Source organism: Artemia franciscana, chromosome 4, assembly GCF_032884065.1.
Source record: "Artemia franciscana chromosome 4, ASM3288406v1, whole genome shotgun sequence".
NCBI lineage: Eukaryota > Metazoa > Arthropoda > Branchiopoda > Anostraca > Artemiidae > Artemia > Artemia franciscana.
Genome location: NC_088866.1, coordinates 38,559,927 through 38,580,410, shown reverse-complemented (window position 1 = coordinate 38,580,410; position 20,484 = coordinate 38,559,927). Strand labels below are relative to the sequence as shown.

Sequence of the window (20,484 nt, the reverse complement as noted above, 5' to 3'; positions counted from 1 at the left end):
CAAGAATATTTCTTTGAAGATAGTTTATTTTCTGTTTGCCGCTAACCCCTGTTTCAGTTTAATAGAAATTGAGTGAAAGTGGGAGAGCAACAAAAATATGGAAGATAAGATGAGAATGTTGGGACGAAAGCAATGATCTCGTTGAGTTGTTTCTAATTTAACAATAAATACTAAAGTCTCAGCGGAAGGGACAAAGAGGGAAGAGGGAAGTTGTCTAGTTGTATATAACATACCATATTGGGGAGGAATTATCAAACCCCTGGGGACTTTATGTAGAGTCATCAATAATATTGTGAAAATTATTTGTCTACATTGTGTTCTCAATACAATGGAGATGTGCCTGAAAAAAAGTTATGAATTGGTTCTGAGACTATCTTTGGACGTTATGGAGATGATGACATCAACCAAAATACCATTTTCTAAATGGTTGCGAAGGTGCAGTTATTGTAAAACTGGATTAGCATTGTATCACTATAAATCCTCCTGCTTCCTAATAGACAAATCGTATCTTCTATTACTTTGTTTCTAGTTTACTTAAGATTTATTTACAAGTAGTCCCATGCGGACACACATTTTCCGCATATTTGATTGTAGCGCTACCTAAATGTAAACGTTTTTCATTTTGAAAATATTGTACCATTTTCATCATTATTAAAATGGCCGCCGAGCTTTCTAGGCTAATTTCTCACAATCTTCCAGGAATAACACCCTTGAAAAACGGCCTAAAACAAAACTCAATGAGGAAAGATTACGGAAAAGTAATAATATCCCTTGAAAACTGCCTTCTTCCCTCAGAAAGACTTGACTCTACTCCTTCCTCTAAAGATGGTCTAGACCATGAAATAGAGATGGATTTGAGAATATATGGCTGTGATTTAATACAAACAGCTGGGATACTGCTGAGATTACCACAGGTTTGTATGAATGTTATCTTTTATTCCGAAAATTCATGCAGGTATTGAATAAGCTAAGTTGCTGCTCTTTGGATACTGGGCAAAACCTGTTGCCTTTTAGAAAGTCCTTTGTCTTGACTATTGCATGCAATACAGTAGTTGTTTTGACACCAACATTTCAAGTGAAATGTATGTTGTTTATGTCTTTCCAAGTATGTTTTTTGCCTTGGATTCATTAGGCTATTGTAAGTTTCATTTTTTTACCTAACCCCTTTTCAAGATAGCAAAAAGTAGCTAAGCTAGAATTTTACTCCCCTTCCCCTTTTCTGGTTTAAGTTCTGAAAATTCAATTCCTGTTATTTGAGTAGAATGTTAAGCCATATCAATGGGTTTTTTTCTATGAAATTATCTTAAATCACAGCTTGGAGTGAAATAAGGACTTTGATCCTATTGAATCACCCCTTATGATGACAGTTGCATACATGGTTGATTAGATTCTGGTGCATCCCAGTCAAATCTCCATGGTTTGTCACTCCACTCAGCATCCAGACAGCATTTGAATACATCTGTTGATCCAGCAAAAACAGTGTTCTCCTTGAGGTTGTTCCAGAGGTTCACAATCTGGTTTGAGAAGAAGCTGCATCTTGCTCCAGTCCTTGCATGAAGTTTGGAGATTTGTTTTGGGTGTCCTTGTGTTATGTGGGAGGGGTCAATCTCCAGGAGCTCATTTTCTAGATTGGTAGAGAGGAGTTTGTGTGCCTGGATCATATCCCCATGTTTCTGCCTATAGACTAAAGAGGGGAGTTTGAGTTCCCTCAGCTGTTAACTGTAGGGCTTGTTTTCCATACTGGCAATCAGCTTAGTGGCCCTTTGTTGGATTTGCTCAAGCACTACCTTGTCCTTTTTGAATCAAGGAGTGGCCAGGATGGTCCCCACCTCCAAATACAGTCTTACCAGTCCTTTGTAGAGCTTGGTGATTACATGTCTACTTCTGCTGGTAATGCTGTGTTTAATGATGTCTAGGGCTCTGCTAGCATTGGCTGAGATCTTCTGTGAGTGGGAGCTGAATTTCAACTAGGGTTCTACAATAACTCCAAGGTCTCTCTCCTCCTGAACATGCTCCAGCATGTGGTGACTCCCAGGGTTTTGGGTCATCAGGTATTGTTGCTGGGGGTTATTGTGTCCAAAGTGTATGACCTTGCATTTTTCAGTGTTGAATTCCAACAACCATCTTTTGATCAAGGAGTACATGTGATTAAGATCAGTTTAGAGGGTTTGGTGGGCAGAAGGAGTATTGGCAGGACCTATGGGTTTTGAATCATCTGCATAGAGAGTGGTTTTATTACTGATGATAAGGGCTAGGTCATTTATGTATATATTGAACAGGGTAGGGCCCAGGACACTGCCCTGGGGGACCCCGCTGGTGACTTTGACTTCATCAGAGAGTGCATGACTGTTTGGTCCAGTGGTCACTTTCACTTGCTGTATTCTGTTCTTCAGAAAATCCTTGATCCAACTGATCACTTTTGGACTAAGAGACAGGGTGCATAGCCTGTGAATGAGGTAGCAGTGACAAACTTTGTCAAAAGCTTTGGCTAGATCTAGCAGGATTATATTCACTGGTACTCCTGTTTTTAGTAGGTCAGTTACAAGACTATAAGACTCAAGAAGGTTTGTATCCACTGATTTCTTAGAACAAAACCATGCTGGCTGCTGCTGATGAGTGAGTTAGCCTCAAGATGGTTAATGATGTATTTTTTTGACAATCCTCTCCATGACCTAGCATGCCACACAGGTAAGGCTGATAGGTCTATAGTTTGCTGCTGAAGTTTTGCTACCCTTCTTATGAATTGGGATGACTATTGCCTTCCTCCAATCCCTTGGAAGCTTTCCTTGTGTTAGGAACAAGTTAAATAATTTTACCAGAGGTGCTGAAATAGCAGGGCTTAGTTCCTTCAGCAGTTGGTTTATTTACTAAACCTTGTTTGAAGGTATTAGGCATATGTAGATTAGCCAACCAGTTGGCTAATAGATACCACCTATATGTACTCTTCAGTGGAAGTAGGTACTTCAAATACAATATATGCTTTATTTGGAATCTCAATTTTAAACCCTTTAAAGACCCTTAAATATGCCTTTTTTTGTCCTATCAAAGGCTATATTTTGCCAAATATCAATCTTGTTTCAACCTGTGTATCCATTAATCAAATTAAGACTTCAACTGTTTGGCATATTATGAAGTAATAATTGCTGTTTTAACCATTTTCTAGCCAATAAGAGAAAAAGGTATCACCTTTAAGGGTCTATGAAGGGCTTAAAATTGAATTTCTAAGTAAAGCAATTATTATATTGAGAAAGAGCATAAAAAAGGCATTGGGTGGTATGTTTACATAATTCATAGCTCAGTAATGGAATTATTTGAATTATTGGTGCAAAATTTTTTGAGTTATTTGTCTCCACTCCTTCTCCCTCTAGAGGGCACTGACCTTCAATAATCTTTGTGATTATTTTACCATTGTGATTATGTTTTGATCTAGTTCAACCTCTGCCTAAATATTCCTTAAAAGCTTCACTTTAATGCCCTTAGCTTGTGTAGTGGCAGTAGTTATAGCAGCAATATATGCATAGCACCTTTGGTTTCTTCAACACCCCTTCAATAGATACTGAAAGTTTCAGCTTAATACCATCAACTGTTCTTGAACCATTTCCAGTATGCCTGCTTGACAACTATTGTGGGCATAGTGTGTTTTGATTTAGTTCCATACAGTTTCTATATATTCCAGATTGTTTGCCTTAATACCTTTAGTTTTAATACCTGTAGAATTAATACTAGTGGCAGTAGCAGTATGAATAGAAGGGGCAGCATTAGGCTGCAAATATTTTCTTTTGGTTAGATCAACATCCCTCACAGCAAGCCCTGTTGCTACACCCTTTTTGACAAGCTGCATACAGATGACAGGATTGTGGGGAAGTTAACATCACCAAAGACATAATTACTGGACCTTTCAGTCCTGTGGTGGTGTAGTGGATTTGACCTTAGCTTGGTAATATGGGACCCAGAGATCAAATCATGCTGCATGAATGTACTGCAGGGCTGACGCAGGAACCTTAGTAGTCAAGAAGCGTCATTAATTCTTCTTAAACTGGACCTTTCAATAATGCTGAAAAAAGGCTCTCTTAAAATTTCAATTGGATGTGTTTTGGGTAATAGTAGGGTTGGGGGGGGGGATAGCTGATTGCCCTCCATTTCGCTTTTGAATCTTAAAAAGGGCACTAAAACTTTGAATCAAATGAGATCCATCTGATCCAAAGTTGTCCTCAATTATTAACCAAGGGCTTTGTGTCCTCAATCATCCTCAAAGACATAATTTCCATGCCTTTTAACTATGCTGAATAAAATGACTATCTCACAATTTGATTGAATGTGTGGCCATAAGAGGGGAGGGACTGGTTTCCCTCCAATCACTTTTAACTATTAAAAAAGGCACTAGCCCTTTCAGTTTCCAATTGAATGAGCCCATTTTGAAGCATCCAGAGCAACAATTGGCCATATCAACATTTTTGCCTGATATGTTTTTGGGAAAATACAGTCTGTGAGGGGTGTATCTACCAATGCAATAAGCACCCTCCAAATTTTATATCACTACCCTTTCTAGAAAAGCCTTATATGCTCCTAGAGCATAACATAAAACTCCTGTCCTGAGGGCTTTGGAGAGGGGCTGTTATTCTTATAGATGTAATTTCCAGACCTTTCAACTATGCTAAACCCAATGACTATCTAAAAATTTTGCTGGATTTGTTTTGGGAATGAATAGGTGCAGAAGGGGGGTGGTCCAGCCAATCACTTTTGACTATTAAAAAGGACATTATTCATTTCAATTTCCATTCAAGTGAGCCCTTTTTATAGTTTCTACAATACTCCTTCAAAACAAAGTGCCCTGGTCTAAAAAAAAAAAAAAAACACAAAAAAACATAGTGCCCACATTGCTTTTTACTTAGGCAGCACTATTGTGCTACCTGTCATACTCTAAAAAAGTCTGAAGACTATCTTCTCAACAGGGAGTGCTGCCCAAACAGCAAAATTTAATGGGAATATATATAGCAAACTATAATTTTATCCACCAGGGAAGGTGTAAAGTGAAATAGTGCATTTTTATGAACAAAATAGAATATGATTTATTGACTAAAATAGCACATAAGCTAGCATAAGCAGTCATAACAGTTACAATGATAAAACAGATGTTAGGGGATAAACATAAAAAAAAATGTAAAATAAATTATTAAAATGCAAAACCAAATGGGGAACAAAAGAATTTTTGTATCTCATGGTCAACATTTGGGGATGCAAGTTAAGTTGGATATTTGGAGCTCTATGAGCATTAATGTTGTATTAGGAAGGATTGGGGGATTTTCTTTGAAGGGGGGAAGAAGACATCAAGGATAATCAGAACTAAGGCACTTGTGACCAAAGTTCATGGCAAGGATGTGACATTGTGATTCCAATGTAGCAAGTTCAAGTCTAGCCATTCAAGATAGGGCCTTATATGAGAAGAATAAATTGTTCAAAGGTTCTGAATTGATATGGAAAACTGCTTGAGAAGGGAGAAAACTTTAAGGAAAAAACTACCAGATTCAAATAAGTGAGAAGTGCTGAATTTTCCAACTGCACACCAAGCAGTTTAACTGTATTTAAATTTGGTATGCAAAGATAATTATTGATAGGGGGTATGTTTTTTAAAAGGAGAATAGCATTAAACTGCTTTTGGGCATGCTTAGGTTGAGTTTAGTATTCTAAAGATCATTCTTTCAGTTGTTAATGAGTGAGTCAAGTTTAATGTCCAAAGTGTTAATGGTTTGACATAGATTAAGCAATGTCAAATCAGTCTGCGAATTCAAAAGTATTGTCAAACATGGTGGTAAAACATTATTAGAAAACAATTAAAAATGCTAAAGGGCCTAATTTAGTCCATTGAGGTGCTCTACAGAAGGTCTAAGTAAAACCTGATAGAATCTCTGTTAGACAGGACTGCACAATGCTCACAACCAGACAAAAACTAGCTACCATACATAAATTAAGCAATGCATGGTGCTATGATCTGGCCTAAAACCAAACTGATTTGGGTTTATTTTATCTTGAATATCATCAAAGAGGAAATTGTAAATAAGACTTCCAAAAATTTTAGAGAAAATACAGGTTTTCAATATTGGTCTTAAGTCAGAGGTAACTTTGGGGTCTTATTTTTCAATATAGGTGATATAATAGCTTGCTTTAAAATACACTGGAAAAATACCATCTACAAAACATTGTTTAAAATTTGCAGTTAGAGGTACACTTAAATACTGGGCACATTTCACAATCAATTTGGTAGGGATATCACCTGGGTATACTGATGTATTTGTGTCAAGATTTTCGAGTTTAAGCTGGGTCTGATGTATTTCAATCACAAGAATGTCACTCACTGCACTGTTGACTGACATATTTTGGAGTGGCAGTTCAATATTGCAAATTAAGCAAAATAATCATTTAAGATATCCTCACTCACTGGGCCACCATTACTATCCAGTAAGAAAAAAACTTTGAAGAGACCTTTCCCAAGAGATCTTGGATACTTTCTGTGGAATTTCTTAGGGTTACAATACAGTAATTTATTTAGCATGTGAGCACCATGCTCCTTTCTTGCTTTACAGATTTCACTAACAACAATGTTTTGAAGTTGCTGAGATTCTTGGAAAAATCCTTCCTTAAAGAGTTTATCATGTTCATTTATTAGGCACAATTTTTTTTTATCCATGATCTACAATTGGATTTGCAATTAACTTTTTTCACTGGAAATGTATCACAGTATAACTGGAAAATTTCTGCTGAAAAGGTTTTTAAATCTGTCAGTATAAAGTCGCAGATATAATGTCGGCTCCTTCTTAAATCCACTGCAAAGAGGGTAATAAATAATACAAAAAAAACCATGCAAGATACTTCTTTTGGGAGGTTTTTGGGTCTGGTCCAGAGCCATAGAACTTTGCTTTTGGAGTTGTTCTCTATTTCAGAAAATGAAAGAATCCAATTTGGGAGGGTAGACCAAAAAAAGCCACTCCTCTACCATGAGATAGAGGGATACCATCTTTGTCTAATTGGAGCTTAAAATGGGAGCCATAATTAGGAATCAAGCAAAAATCTTTGGTGGCAGACCATGTTTTGGTAAGGCAAGCAATACCAATCTGGTTTTTGTCAAGAATAATTTATGATTTTTTTTTTTTTGTCAAGTACTTGTGATTTTTTATGGCACTTGGTATTTACCAAGTGACCTATAGTGATCGCAATATCTGTCTGTCTGTCTGTCGGTCCTGGTTTTGCTAGTTCAGGAACTTCCAGATAAGCTAGGACAATAAAAGTTAGCAGGCATATCATGGACCAGACAAGATTAAATTAGAAATAGTCTCTTCCCTGATTTAACCATCTAGGGGGGAGCAAGCAAACAAGATAGTTAAACAGAATTTTATTCGCCTATAAAACAAATAATTTTTGTTCTTAAGTGCAGCTTGTTGGTTTAGGGGTATGATTCTCGCTTAGGATGCGAGAGGTCTTAGGTTTGAATCCTGGACCACGCCAATTTTTACATGAAGAAGATCCAAAACTAGATACGTGATCAACATAGCAATCACTGAAAGTTGACAGGCATATCATGGACTGGACCAGATTAAATTAGAAACAGTCGCTTCCTCGATTCGACCATCTGGGGGGGAGTGGAAGGGTAGTTAATTTGAAAAAATTAGAAAAATGAGGTATTTTTAACTTCCAAATGGGTTATTGGATCTTATTGAAATTTGATATTTAGAAGGACCTCATGTGTCAGAGCTCATATTTTAGATCCCAACCAGATACAGTGACATTGGGGGGAGTTTAAGGGGGATACAGGAAATCTTGGAAAACACTTAGAGCAGAGAGACTGGGATGAAACTTGGTACAAACATTACAATACCAAACAAGAAAAGATTACAGGAACACTGTATTTTTAAGTTTAGCTTTGTAATAATTGCCAATAAACAAAGAACTGCAAAATCGATATCTCTAGTACCAAGTCTAATTTTAGGTTCCAACCTTGTCTCAAGTGCCATATGAGCTCTTGGCTCTTGTTTTAAGTGGTTTCAGATTTTCCAGGGCTTCCCTCAATTGTCTCTCTATCTTGACAATTACCTATTTTTCTGATATACAGAGCTGTTCAGATTATCTATAAAATTTCTTAGATTGGGAATTTAAATTTAATTGTTTGTTCAATAAGGAGTGTTTTCATGAGAAGGCGCTTGATTACCTTAATCAGGGTATTAAAATTTCATGATAGGAGGCAGTTTCACGTTGCCAAGCATCAACATTTTTATGGCCTTTGATGCACACAAAGTGACTTGATGTGCAATCTCTCTACCTAGTTACTGACATAATAAATGGCTTAGAAATTGATGTCTTATCTAGAATTTTTTGATCTCCTCCTAATTTTGTTGCAGAACCTTTTCCAAAAATACAGTTCAAATACTTACTTATATACTTTGAAATTAACATGTAAATAGTCTTAAGTTAAAAATAGATCTAGACTACTAATTTAGTTACTTATTTTTTAGTGCCTTACCCTGTCAAGACTTTAATCTTACAAGCAGGTTAATGTTTGATTATCACTAGTGTCCAAGTCAGATTTAGTCTATGGATTCAGTTACAGGAACAAATAGACAGGATCCCAGGAAGAAATTTAGCATTTTGTTAGGAAGTTTTAATGCCCATGTTGATAAAAATAGGGATAGATGGTACACTGACCTTGGTAAATTTGGTGTAAGGAAAAAAGCAATGGTTATTAACTTCATTACTGATATTATTCCATTCAATTACTGATATAATTACTTCGAGACTAGGATATTAGGAGCTTCTGTAGTGACAATGATCAAGTAGGGTTCTGAAACACAGGTACTTCATAAAGCAGAGGAAAATGTATTGAATGTTTTCCATAGAAATTACCTATGGTTACTTTCAGGTACCCATGTGACTGATCATATGTCAAATAACAAGTGTACAAGAAATTCTGTTCCACCCCTCTTTTTGAAGCTACAATAAAAGAAAGTTTGAGATTGGTGGGTTGTGTTTTACAGATGGAGGCTGACAGATTGCCAAAGGTTGTTCTATTTTACCATCAGTCTGGGACCAAATGAAAAACAACTCGTCTCTGAATAGAAAAGGGAAGAATGAACGGGCTAAGAAGATGAAGAAAAGGGATTTGAACAGAATTAGAATTTTCCCCTTTAATTTCAGCTGTCAATTCTTAATGTCTTCTTTCATCAAGTGAATGATAAAGAGTCAGGTTTTAGATTATTTTATTTCTGTAAATGTTCTGAATCATCTAGACCAAAATCTCAGGGTTTTCACCTTTTCTTAAATTGGCATGTATACTTACTTTCACATAGGGGGGGGGGGGAATAGTGGACTAAAAAATGCATTCTTTGTACTCTTCCATCTCTCTTTCCACCAGTGCATCTCTAAGGGAGGGATAGACCTGTGTCTGTAGTTGTATTGCTTGTCTAATTTTTAACATAAATTTGCTTTGTTGCTAAGTACTATTTAAATTAGAAATACTATATTCATATTTTTTTTAGGTGGCTATGGCAACAGGACAAGTGTTATTTCAAAGATTTTATTATAGTAAATCATTTGTGCGTCATCCAATGGAAGTGACTGCTATGGGCTGTGTATGCTTAGCCTCTAAAATTGAGGAAGCACCACGAAGAATAAGAGATGTGATTTCTGTTTTTCATCATATCAAGCAAATTCGAGCTGGAAAGTAAGTCTCCTTGTTTTTATTAATAGTTGTATTGCAGAAGTAATGCTTCTGTTTTATTTTATTTCTATGCTGCCAACTTGTTTTGTTGCAAGAAAGTGGTAAGAGTCTAGCCTCTGTAGTTTTTAAGGAAAGTTTGAATTCCAGGCTTTGAAACTGATCATATTATTCTTGCTGGGGCCAAAAAAAGAAAACAATTTCTATAAATGTTTTGTAATTGGAAAGCTCTGCTCTATTGGCATACAGTGAAACTAAGGAGTTCATCAAATGTTTAGTAGTTTACTGACAACCAAATATGATATCAATAAGTATGATTTCAGTGGGATACACATTTATTTTTATATGAGGGTTGATGAAAAAAGGTGCCTTTTAAGTAGTTGTATTTGAATAATGTTATATCTATATAATCTATAGAGTGAGGTGTTTGATTATCTAAGTATCTTCCCTCAAAAATACTAAGTTATAATTGTTTTGTAATTTCTTTGTGTGTCATTCAATTCACCAATTTTCACGCTTATAACCTGCCTTTAAACTACAATGTACCTTTAAACTCTTTAATTAAAGAGGGTCAACCTTACCTTAGGACTACCTATGCCTTCAGAAGCACCCAAGGCATTGAGAAGGAGCTGCCAGCCAACCTCCAGGTTTGCTGCTGCGTTTATTTCTGTCCATTCTCGTGGAACAAAAGTTGAAGGTTGCATGGATCCCTCTGGTTGTCCGGCACAATGTGCTTCTTTGTCTTTTTTTGCTAAACCTCCTAGTGATTGCCAACGCAAAGTGGCTTTTGGGAGTCTGGTCAGCCATGCAGAGGACATGTTTAGACTATCTCCACTGTTGAACATTGATGGCTTTAGTTTTTACAAATTGTTTAATCAAGTTTTCAGATTTCAACTTTGAGGCTTAAACTGATGCGTCCTGTCTCTGTTCTTCAGAATATTATCAAAATTCATTACTAAAGGTAACAGTTACAGACCAGGTCCTTGTTTCACTCCTACCCTTTTACATGGCAGTAACAATCGCCACTATTTTGAACTCCACTCTGCTTTCTTCAATCAAAAGATATAAGCGTGAACACAAGGTGTCTATTCATGAGTAATTTGACCAGAAACTATACTTTTCTTTTTGGAGTTTCGATCAAGTTTGTGGAGATATTCAAGTAGCCATGTATTGAAAGTAGAATCATGCTCCACCTATTGCTTGCTATGGCGCCGTCTCCTTTTTTTGAATAACCTGATGAGTGTGCTGTATTTCCAATCCCATGGTACTTTGTTTGATGTCTAAGTGAAGAGTAACAACCAAGGGAGATGTCTTAATCATCTCAGCAGATATGTGGTTCAACCTGTGTGATTTTCTGTTTTCAGTTTCTTTTTGGAGTTTCGATCAAGTTTGTGGAGATATTCAAGTAGCCATGTATTGAAAGTAGAATCATGCTCCACCTATTGCTTGCTATGGCGCCGTCTCCTTTTTTTGAATAACCTGATGAGTGTGCTGTATTTCCAATCCCATGATACTTTGTTTGATGTCTAAGTGAAGAGTAACAACCAAGGGAGATGTCTTAATCATCTCAGCAGATATGTGGTCCAGCCTGTGTGATTTTCTGTTTTCAGTTTCTTTTTGGAGTTTCGATCAAGCTTGTGGAGATATTCTAGTAGCCATGTATTGAAAGTAGAATCATGCTCCACCTATTGCTTGCTATGGCACCGTCTCCTTTTTTTGAATAACCTGATGAGTGTGCTGTATTTCCAATCCCATGGTACTTTGTTTGATGTCTAAGTGAAGAGTAACAACCAAGGGAGATGTCTTAATCATCTCAGCAGATATGTGGTCCAGCCTGTGTGATTTTCTGTTTTCAGTTTCTTTGCTTAGATCTCAGTGGTAGAAGGTGGATCTATGTTGATTTTCAGAGGGAATATATTGGTATATGCAGTGTCATGGGGTTTTATGGATGCTGCCTGTTCAGTAGATTTTCGAAGTGATTTGCGCATGTTTCACTAACTAACTGCCATCTGCTCTGTTACCAGCATGCCTGACGGATCTCAGCTCTTTTTTTTTTTTTTCTTGATTGTTTCTCTATGGTGTCATCAGTGGTTCTGTACATGCTCTGGAATCTCTTCTTCTTGTTCCTTTTACTGGCAGTGCTTGTCTCTTAAAAGTATTCACCAAATCAATAATCAGTAAAAAAAACTTATTTGTGATCACACAAATAAATGGGTTCCCATCTGGGCTCTTTCGTTTTCCATGTCTGTAAAAATTTAGGAAAGTCGCCAGATTGAACTTCTGCATAAACTATGTATTTTTACCTGGGATATCTAGAAAAAGAATATCACTACATCCCTACAAAATGTGGTCTCCAACTCTATTGTATAGGATAAGCATTTAATGTGTGTAGATAGCAAACATTAGAATAGCAATCATATGTTTGACTGTGTATATTTTATATTGTATTCCTTCTCTCCGTGGTTGTAGGTATGTACATATAGAGAAATCTAAGTATTGGCTTGTGGATCAATTTTTATCTATAAATTGTATTTTGATATTTCTTTTCTGAAGGTCAGACAGTATTTATTTATTGTAAATATGTCTGAACGAAGATATGAGCAAAGTAGTAATTGAGAGGTGTATACCCTAGACTGTTTTGGGAGGAGTCCAAGTCGCCTTCTTTTCTTTTTACGTGGGATGGGGGTATAACAATACAAAACATTTTGTGTTTATCGTTGAATTTAAAAGTGAATATATCTAATGGTATTCTTACATTTATAGAGAGAAGTATCTGAACTCTTTCGGTCTACGCAACTGACAATTGTAGATGCTTTTACTGTTCCAGTGTTTGTCCTTAAAACAGTAGAATATCAACTAACACATGTAGATATTTTTAGGCTTTTCATAGCAACCTCTCAATTTGACAAGTAGTCGCGTATATTATCAGGGAAAAAGCTCATATCTTATATTTTTTCAAGGGATATAAGTCCAGTTATTCTCGACCAAAACTATATTAATCTGAAGAACCAAGTAATAAAGGCAGAAAGAAGGGTGTTGAAGGAACTTGGGTTCTGTGTTCACGTGAAACACCCACACAAGGTATGGTTTGTTTAGTACTTTTTGTTGTTTCTACAAATCGCACAGAAGTAACTGTTTTTGCTTATAAACACTGTTGAATATGTTCTGATTCCGCAGACCAAAACATGTCCCATGCAGTTATGAGCATTTTCACTTTGAACTTACTAGATTGAATGGGAAAGGATAGAAAATGTTGTGTTTGGCACTAGTAACTACAAGAAAAAGAACATCTAGCGATTTTTTGATATTGCTAATTGACATAAGTTTAGCTTATATTTATTGGTCAGAACACTTTCGTTTCTTTTTTTACCGGTAATATGTTTCGATTCGGACATCTGTAATGCCTAAAGTTTCTAAGATATTTATCCATCATAAATATTTTTTTTAAATATCAAAAGTATTTATTTTTATAAGTGTTATTTTAACATGTTAATGTATATTTTTGGCTCCATTTACTAACGTTTTTTGTTTACTTCGGGTGCCCTCAAAGTTTTTCCAGTATCTTTGCTAACAAAAAGAATATGTTCAAAGTGCCTAATTCAGTCACTAATATCTTTTAGACAAACACAAATAATCCTGTCTCAGTTTGTATGGGAAAATTATAGACATTAATAGGAATTTTTTGTAAAGGAAAGAAACATAAATGATAACAGAGCAAATTTTTAAATAGAAAAAAGATGTATTTTTCGGGAAATTCTTCTATTTTGTAGAAGTGCAATCCTATGCCATTCCTTCCATAAATGTTGGTACTTCCTATTGATTTTTTTTTTTACTTTATTTCTCTCTTTTCTGTGTCTGTTTGTATCTTCCTCAGTCCCTCCTCTCTGACTGTGTCTCTCCTTCCCACCCTCTCTAGCTTTTTCTCTTTGAAAGTTCAAATATATTAATTTATTTGGTTAGTAGCCTCTTTATCTAGCTTCTTTTGACAAGATTGCAGCTGGCCCTGAAATAGGGAGTAAAGAAAACGTCTGAGATTGTTGACGTTTAGGTGACAGTGGATCAATTACCTTCAATAATTAGAAGATGCTCATTTTATTTTAATTAAGGTAAACTGATGTTATAGAACACTTTATTCTTTATTATTGTTGTCATTTGCATTTATAAAAAAACATAAAATTCAATAATTTTTCTGAATAAAATCTATTTTACAGATTTATGTCTTCTTTTATAGTTAAATGACATTTCTCGATCATGATTTATAAGCCAATTTCTAAAATTATATTCTTTATTTTTGTCTTCTTCAAGTCAATGAGGCTAGTTGTAGAAACTGCTAGATAATTTCTTTTGTGAAAAGTTAAATTATTTAAAACTATATATTGTGATTATTCAAGTTTTTGAACACGCGATAGTACGACATACGCTTAAGCTTTATATCGAGAATTTTAAAATGATGTAATGCAAATCGATACACTTTAAAAAGGGTTATTTATTTTTTATATTACACTTACACTATACCAATATTTTCTCATATGTTTTACATAGACATTTATTCAGATGTAAACTTTAAAGCTCACTACAGGGACATATGCTCAACAGTTCCTATGGTGGGCACGGAATTGCTTATATTTAGCTATATATTTTTTATGCAATTTTCCATTAAACTTCGTAGATTTTTTCTGATTCATACATACAGTGGCTTAACTATTATACTTACTCAAGTTTGTTGGGTTTATTGCTAATCAAGCATATTGATTGTGTAAACCTGTGTATTATGTAATTTTTAGTTTTCTTTTGTTTCTATTTTTTGTTTTCTCGTCATGTTTTTGTGTTATTTTCTTTGTGTCAAAGTCAACATGTAAGAGGCAGATTTGGGAACGTATGTCTTGGTTTTGAATTCATAATTGACTTGGAAAATGTTTTGTATTCCTGAGATAATAACCTATTACCACTATTTGCAGATCATTATTACGTATCTGCAACAACTTGGTATCCTCGGATCGAAAGAATCCAGGGGCCGAGATAGAGAGCTTCTTCAGCTGGCCTGGTAAGCATCACTTTCATTATTTAAAATTGTGTCATTTTGATGTACCATGTTTGATTTATTGACATAAAATGCATTAGGGAGGGAAGATAAGCTTATCGCCAAGACAAGAATTGATTTTTGCTCGTATGAAATGTTGGAATTGTCATCCCTGTTCATAGTGAAAAGGTTATATATCACTTTCACAGAACAGTAACCTGACACCTTTTTCGTTTCAATTTTTGTACTAGACATAAAATAAGTCTCAAGAAACCTATTGGCTTTAATTTTTGTAACTAGTATTTAGAAAGTACCCCACTGCTTCCAGGGTCTTATTTTGTTTGTAATTTTATATAACTTATAAGTATGTTTAGTTTTTAAAGCAAGATTAGTCTTTATTGACTGGTTGGCATTTATATTAAAAAAAAGAGACATTACTTATGCTGGAACAATGCTAAGAAATTAGGAAATAAAAAGGCTTTTTCTAAATTAGGAGTGAAAACAATTGACATTTTGATGATTCTTAGATTGCAACGACAAAAACACAAAGAGTTGAGATTACTAATTTGAGGATTGCGATATTTTACGCTTCACTTGGTTTTACATGTCTTACAGTTAGTTTTCTCATGGCTAATCAGCTTACTATATTCTTTGGGCGAAGAGTACTAAAGTCATTACTAAGGAATTACCTAGATAAATAACTAAAAACTGTACTTTTCAGTAATATATCGGTTCTCCCCAGCAAAAAGAAGCTCAACCTAATATATTTAAGTTATTAACATAGCACAAGCTAATTCTTTCTTGCAAAAGCCTAGTTAAACGAAATTGTTCAAAAGTGTCAATGTTGAAATATTCAGATAGATTTATTAGTGTCTAGAGACAAGGGGTTATTACCCTGTTCGTCTAATTAAGAAGTCACGTGAAGTCCTAATGCAATTCCTAAATATCAAATTATATGCTTTGTTTTTGTTTTTGCCTTTTAAGAGGCTTAATTATTTGTTGCACGTCTGACACAAGCAAAAGGAAAAAAAAATTATTTCTAAAAAAGCTAACAGTCTCAGGAGGTTTCTTGGCCTTTTTTTATATATATATATATATATATATATATATATATATATATATATATATATATATATATATATATATATATATATATATATATATATATATATATTATATATATATTGCTTTGCTTGACTGTTTAGCTTCGTGTAAATTTTTAAAATATACAACTATTTATCACAACTGATAACTGTGTTCAATAAATTAGTAAGTGGGTTGATTATGGTGCAAACATATGTTTTTGTGTGAAATTACATCTGCGGGGCTGAAGGGGATTTGTTTTCTGGTTCAAATAGCTTAAAAGAGCTACCTACAAAGGCGTCAATTACGGGAGGGGGTAGAAGTATTTGTTTTTCTTCCTCTCCCTCAAGATTTTTTGGTATTTTACCGGGGAATTGAAGAAAATGAAGTGCATCCCTGGGTTTTAAGGATATTTATTGCACTCTCCCCTGTATTTTTTTTTATTAGCGCTACTGGCTTTTGAACAGTATAAAAGTTTTAAAACTTCTGCTTTACCTGAATTTCCAGAGTAGTTAAGCCTGTTCTTGCCAAGTGATCTGCCACAAGATCAAACTTTGAGGGGAAGGGAGGAGGGGCTAAAACGACTAATGACAAATGATCTGATTTTTGTCTGGAGCCTATTTTACTACCTCATAGATTTCTATGTAAGTAAAAGACAAAATCAGATTGGTTTCTGTAAAAGCAATAGACTAGGATAAATCCAGGAAATAGCTCAATTTACGCTGGAAGCTCCCATTCCCCTCTCCCCTGGTGCATTGTGTGAGGTGGACAATTATGATATTTACTGCTTGAATTTGTTAAAATAAACAGGTTGTCTTCAAGCCCTTGAAAGCTGACTTATAATTGGAAAGAAAATTCATGTTTTTTCTGTTTTCAGTTTAATGCTCACAGTTCAAGTCTTGGTTTTTTCTACAATTAACCATGATTTGATGCCCACAACTATTCTATTTTAATTCAAATGAATTTCTCTCCAGTATTAATCTTTTCATCTTATCTAATCTTTGGAAGGAGGACCTTTTCTGGCTCCGTTTTTTATCTCAAGTTTTACCTTAGAAATTCCCCTTTACAAATCCGTTTCCTTTCCCCTTTACAAATCTGTTTCCTTTCCCCTTTGTTTAAGTACATGCACCACTCGTACCTTTTTTTTTGTCGTAGTAGAACTATGTATTGTAAAGGAAATACCGATTTAAATGTTTTAATTAAGAGTATAAATGCTTAGAGTGTGCCCGCATGCACGGGGGATGGAAGGAATAGTCCCTGGAAATGTTCGGATAAAATGTTGGACCGAATTTATTAGACATTTTCACTGAATGAAAATTTCTTTAAATACACTTAATGTCCATCGCATTGGATGATGTGTCCCCAACCACGCATTGCACTTCAGGCCGAAGGCAGGGAGTCGGGGAATCGGTAGCTGCGCCGCGCAGATCATTGGTCAGGGTGCAAAACCCCACTCCACCCTAAATATCCTTGACTTTGGAAGTGTTGGCTTAGTGTGTCCTTGATACATGTTCAAAACAGCGCTGATTGTCTTCGTTCAATACTGTTAAATAACATGCTGAGTACACGGATGTATGTGTTTCTAGGCAGATTTTTAATAGTGCAAAATGGACGAAAAACCGGAATAGCTTTTTTATATAAATTCGTTTGAAAACTGCAAAATTTGCTTTCGAGGCTTATGAACGAAAACTCGTTAAGAATTGTTGTCACACGAACAGAGACAATTAACGACTTGGCGTCCCATGCATTGTTCAATCAAGATTATACCCATCTTGAAAAGGGTATAAACCAGAAACAAAGTCCGAGCTTTCTGAGTAGAAGGGACCATACCCACCACAACTAAAAAGGATGCGACAAAGTCAATCGACGGTGAAAATCGATTACGAATATTTTTGATACTACGGATACCGCGCAACATGAACTCAATCCTAGAGACCTGACAGTCAAGCAGGAATACTGTTATTGTGTCCTAAACCGTTCGATGGAAAAGGCCAGCCCTCTGGAGAGAGAAAAACTGGATTTTTCACCACGAAAAAGCGCCCGTGCATCCTCGATCCAGGATGTTTCGGCTGAATCTAAAGTTCGTGTGCTTCCGCAACCGCATGTAGTTACTGCTGTTTTTGAATTACAAACCCGGTTTTAAAACTTCCTAATCACACATCATATGGCAACAATAATGGAATTCTTATCTTTCTCATTTTCATGTGGGAATGTTATTCTAGGAGAGACAAATTAATTTTAGAAGAAATGTACCAAGTTTGCGTTCTTGTATTATTTACGTATTCAAAAGGTAAATTTCTCTCTTGTTTATTAATATTGGATTCAAGAAAAGCTTTATTCTAAATCTAAATTATTCATGGACAAAGGGACATTTTTATGCTATCTCGTAGACACTGATTACTAAGGAAGTTAGGTCTTTTTTTTTAACTTCATTAATAAAATGCGAGCTAAGGCGTTTTAAAAGTTACTAAAATTTACATTACCGAACACATTACTAAAATTCAACCCTTGGTCGTGTGATTCAACCCTTGGTCGTGTGACAGGAGTTATTCTAATCAAGTTTAAGAGTATACTCGTATCGTGGATCCTTTGAGGGTAAGAGATAGAAATAGCATATATCTATATATATAAAAATAAGTTGTCTGTGTGTGTGTGTGTGTGTGTGTGTGTGTGTGTGTGTGTGTGTGTGTGTGTGTGTGTGTGTGTGTGTGTGTGTGTGTGTGTGTGTGTGTGTGTGTCGAGTGACGTCATGTTTGTGTGTCGACTGACGTCATTATAAGGATTGAGCTGTATACGTCATGAAGTTGTTTGTCGACTGACGTCATGTTTGTCAACTGATAAAAATTACATACCAGGACACCGGGACAAAAATGACGACCGGGACACAGGGAATATAAATGACGACCGGGAACCTCAAAGAGAAATTACAGACTGGGACACCCGGACACAAATCACGACCGGGACACAGGGAATATAAATGACGACCGGGACATAGGGACACAACTACAACGGGGACGCCGGGGGCACAGGCGGGATATATAAATGACGACCGGGACACAGGGAATATAAATGACGACCGGGACACTCAAAGAGAAATTACAAACTGGGATACCGGGACACAAATGACGACCGGGACACAGGGAATATAAATGACGACCGGGACACAGGGACACATCATTAGAATAATGAGGTATAGATCTGAATACGGATTGTTTTTCCCATGGACAATTATATGTTGCATGTTCAAGAGTCAGTAAACCTGACAATCTGTTTATATGCACAGACAATGGGACGGCGAAGAATGTTGTATATTTGCATGTTTTACGTAGTTAAAAACATATATATATATATATATATATATATATATATATATATATATATATATATATATATATATATATTATATATATATATATATATATATATAAATATATATATATATATATATATATATATATATATATATATATATATATATATATATATATATATATATATATATATATATATATATATCTGTATTCACAGGTGGGACATAGGGACACAACTACAATGGCGCGCAACTAATATGGCGCGTAACGACTTACGCGCGCGGGAGGGGTTGGGGGGTGCGAAGCGCCCCACCAACTAGGTGTTGGGGTGGCGCGAAGCGCCACCCCAACAGATATTGACAAACTCGAATTATTTCTGTCACGGTTTTTAACCAATCTGAATATTTGACAAGTTTTTCTTATAGCTTAAGTAAATAACTAAATGTAGAAAATACTCCTGAAAGTTCTGATTCAGTAAAATCCAAATAATTACTGATACTAATTTCTTGAGTTAATTTGAATAGCAATCGAAACAAGGTTCTTCAATAGCTACCTTTTCGTTAGGAATTCTTTATAGATTTCGTGCTAGACGGTGATGAGCTAGTTTTGCTTCCCATTGATGATCATGACTGACAGTTTTTTTCTTAAATTTTTCTTTTTATTTCTTTTTATAAAGTTTTCTGTTCTTTTTACGGCCCGAGCCTTATATCTGCATAGATCTCATTTTTAACAGTATGTTGGGTGCTTTAAAGACTGGGTGGCATGTGTCTTTCTTCAATTCTCAAAGGCAGATGTCATACCTGATCTATTTTGAAAGCTATCTATTCTTAAGTGTTGTCATCCTAATTATTAGGAATTTCGGTGTATATTGTAAATCAATTGGGCTGCAGTGATTTTTTTTATGTAGAATTTACGCGCTAAGCCGCTGGAGAATCGGAGGTATGAGTTTGATATTATTAGTATCGGTGGGAATTTCTTTTCTGGACTAATTTCTAAACAGTTTTTCTTCCTATTTTGTATTTTGAATGCTTGGAAAGATTTCCCTTTGAAATAATAAATAAGTCGAAAAGTTACTGAAAATTAGTATCTTTTCTCCTGATTCAAGATCATCTAATGTGATTTTTTTTTTTTTTTTGATTTGTTAGAATTGGAATCGCCCTCTCAATTAGGTATTTAAATATGGTTTTTTAATTCCTATTTCGTAGTGGGACACATCAAGCATTGAAGTTGTTTGACTTTTTATAACTATATTTCACGTAGACTCACGTAATTTGCACATTAGTGCGATTTACGATGGTCTAAGCAGAAGATGGTGCTAAATTATTCGTCAAGTATTATTAATTTAACCTTGCTTTAACTTGTTAAAA

At 35.3% G+C, this 20,484-nt stretch overlaps 1 protein-coding gene across 1 annotated transcript in view; it reads left to right on the top strand.

The window, feature by feature from the left end:
* The first annotated feature begins 651 nt into the window (after positions 1-651).
* The window catches only part of LOC136026400 (cyclin-L2-like), a 40,322-nt gene continuing 20,489 nt past the window's right edge, over positions 652-20,484 (top strand). The window contains exons 1-4 of the mRNA XM_065702957.1: positions 652-914; positions 9,525-9,709; positions 12,664-12,784; positions 14,662-14,747. Coding sequence (XP_065559029.1) covers positions 657-914; positions 9,525-9,709; positions 12,664-12,784; positions 14,662-14,747 — 650 coding nt within the window. The 5' untranslated portion in view covers positions 652-656. The remainder of the gene's footprint in view (positions 915-9,524; positions 9,710-12,663; positions 12,785-14,661; positions 14,748-20,484) is intronic.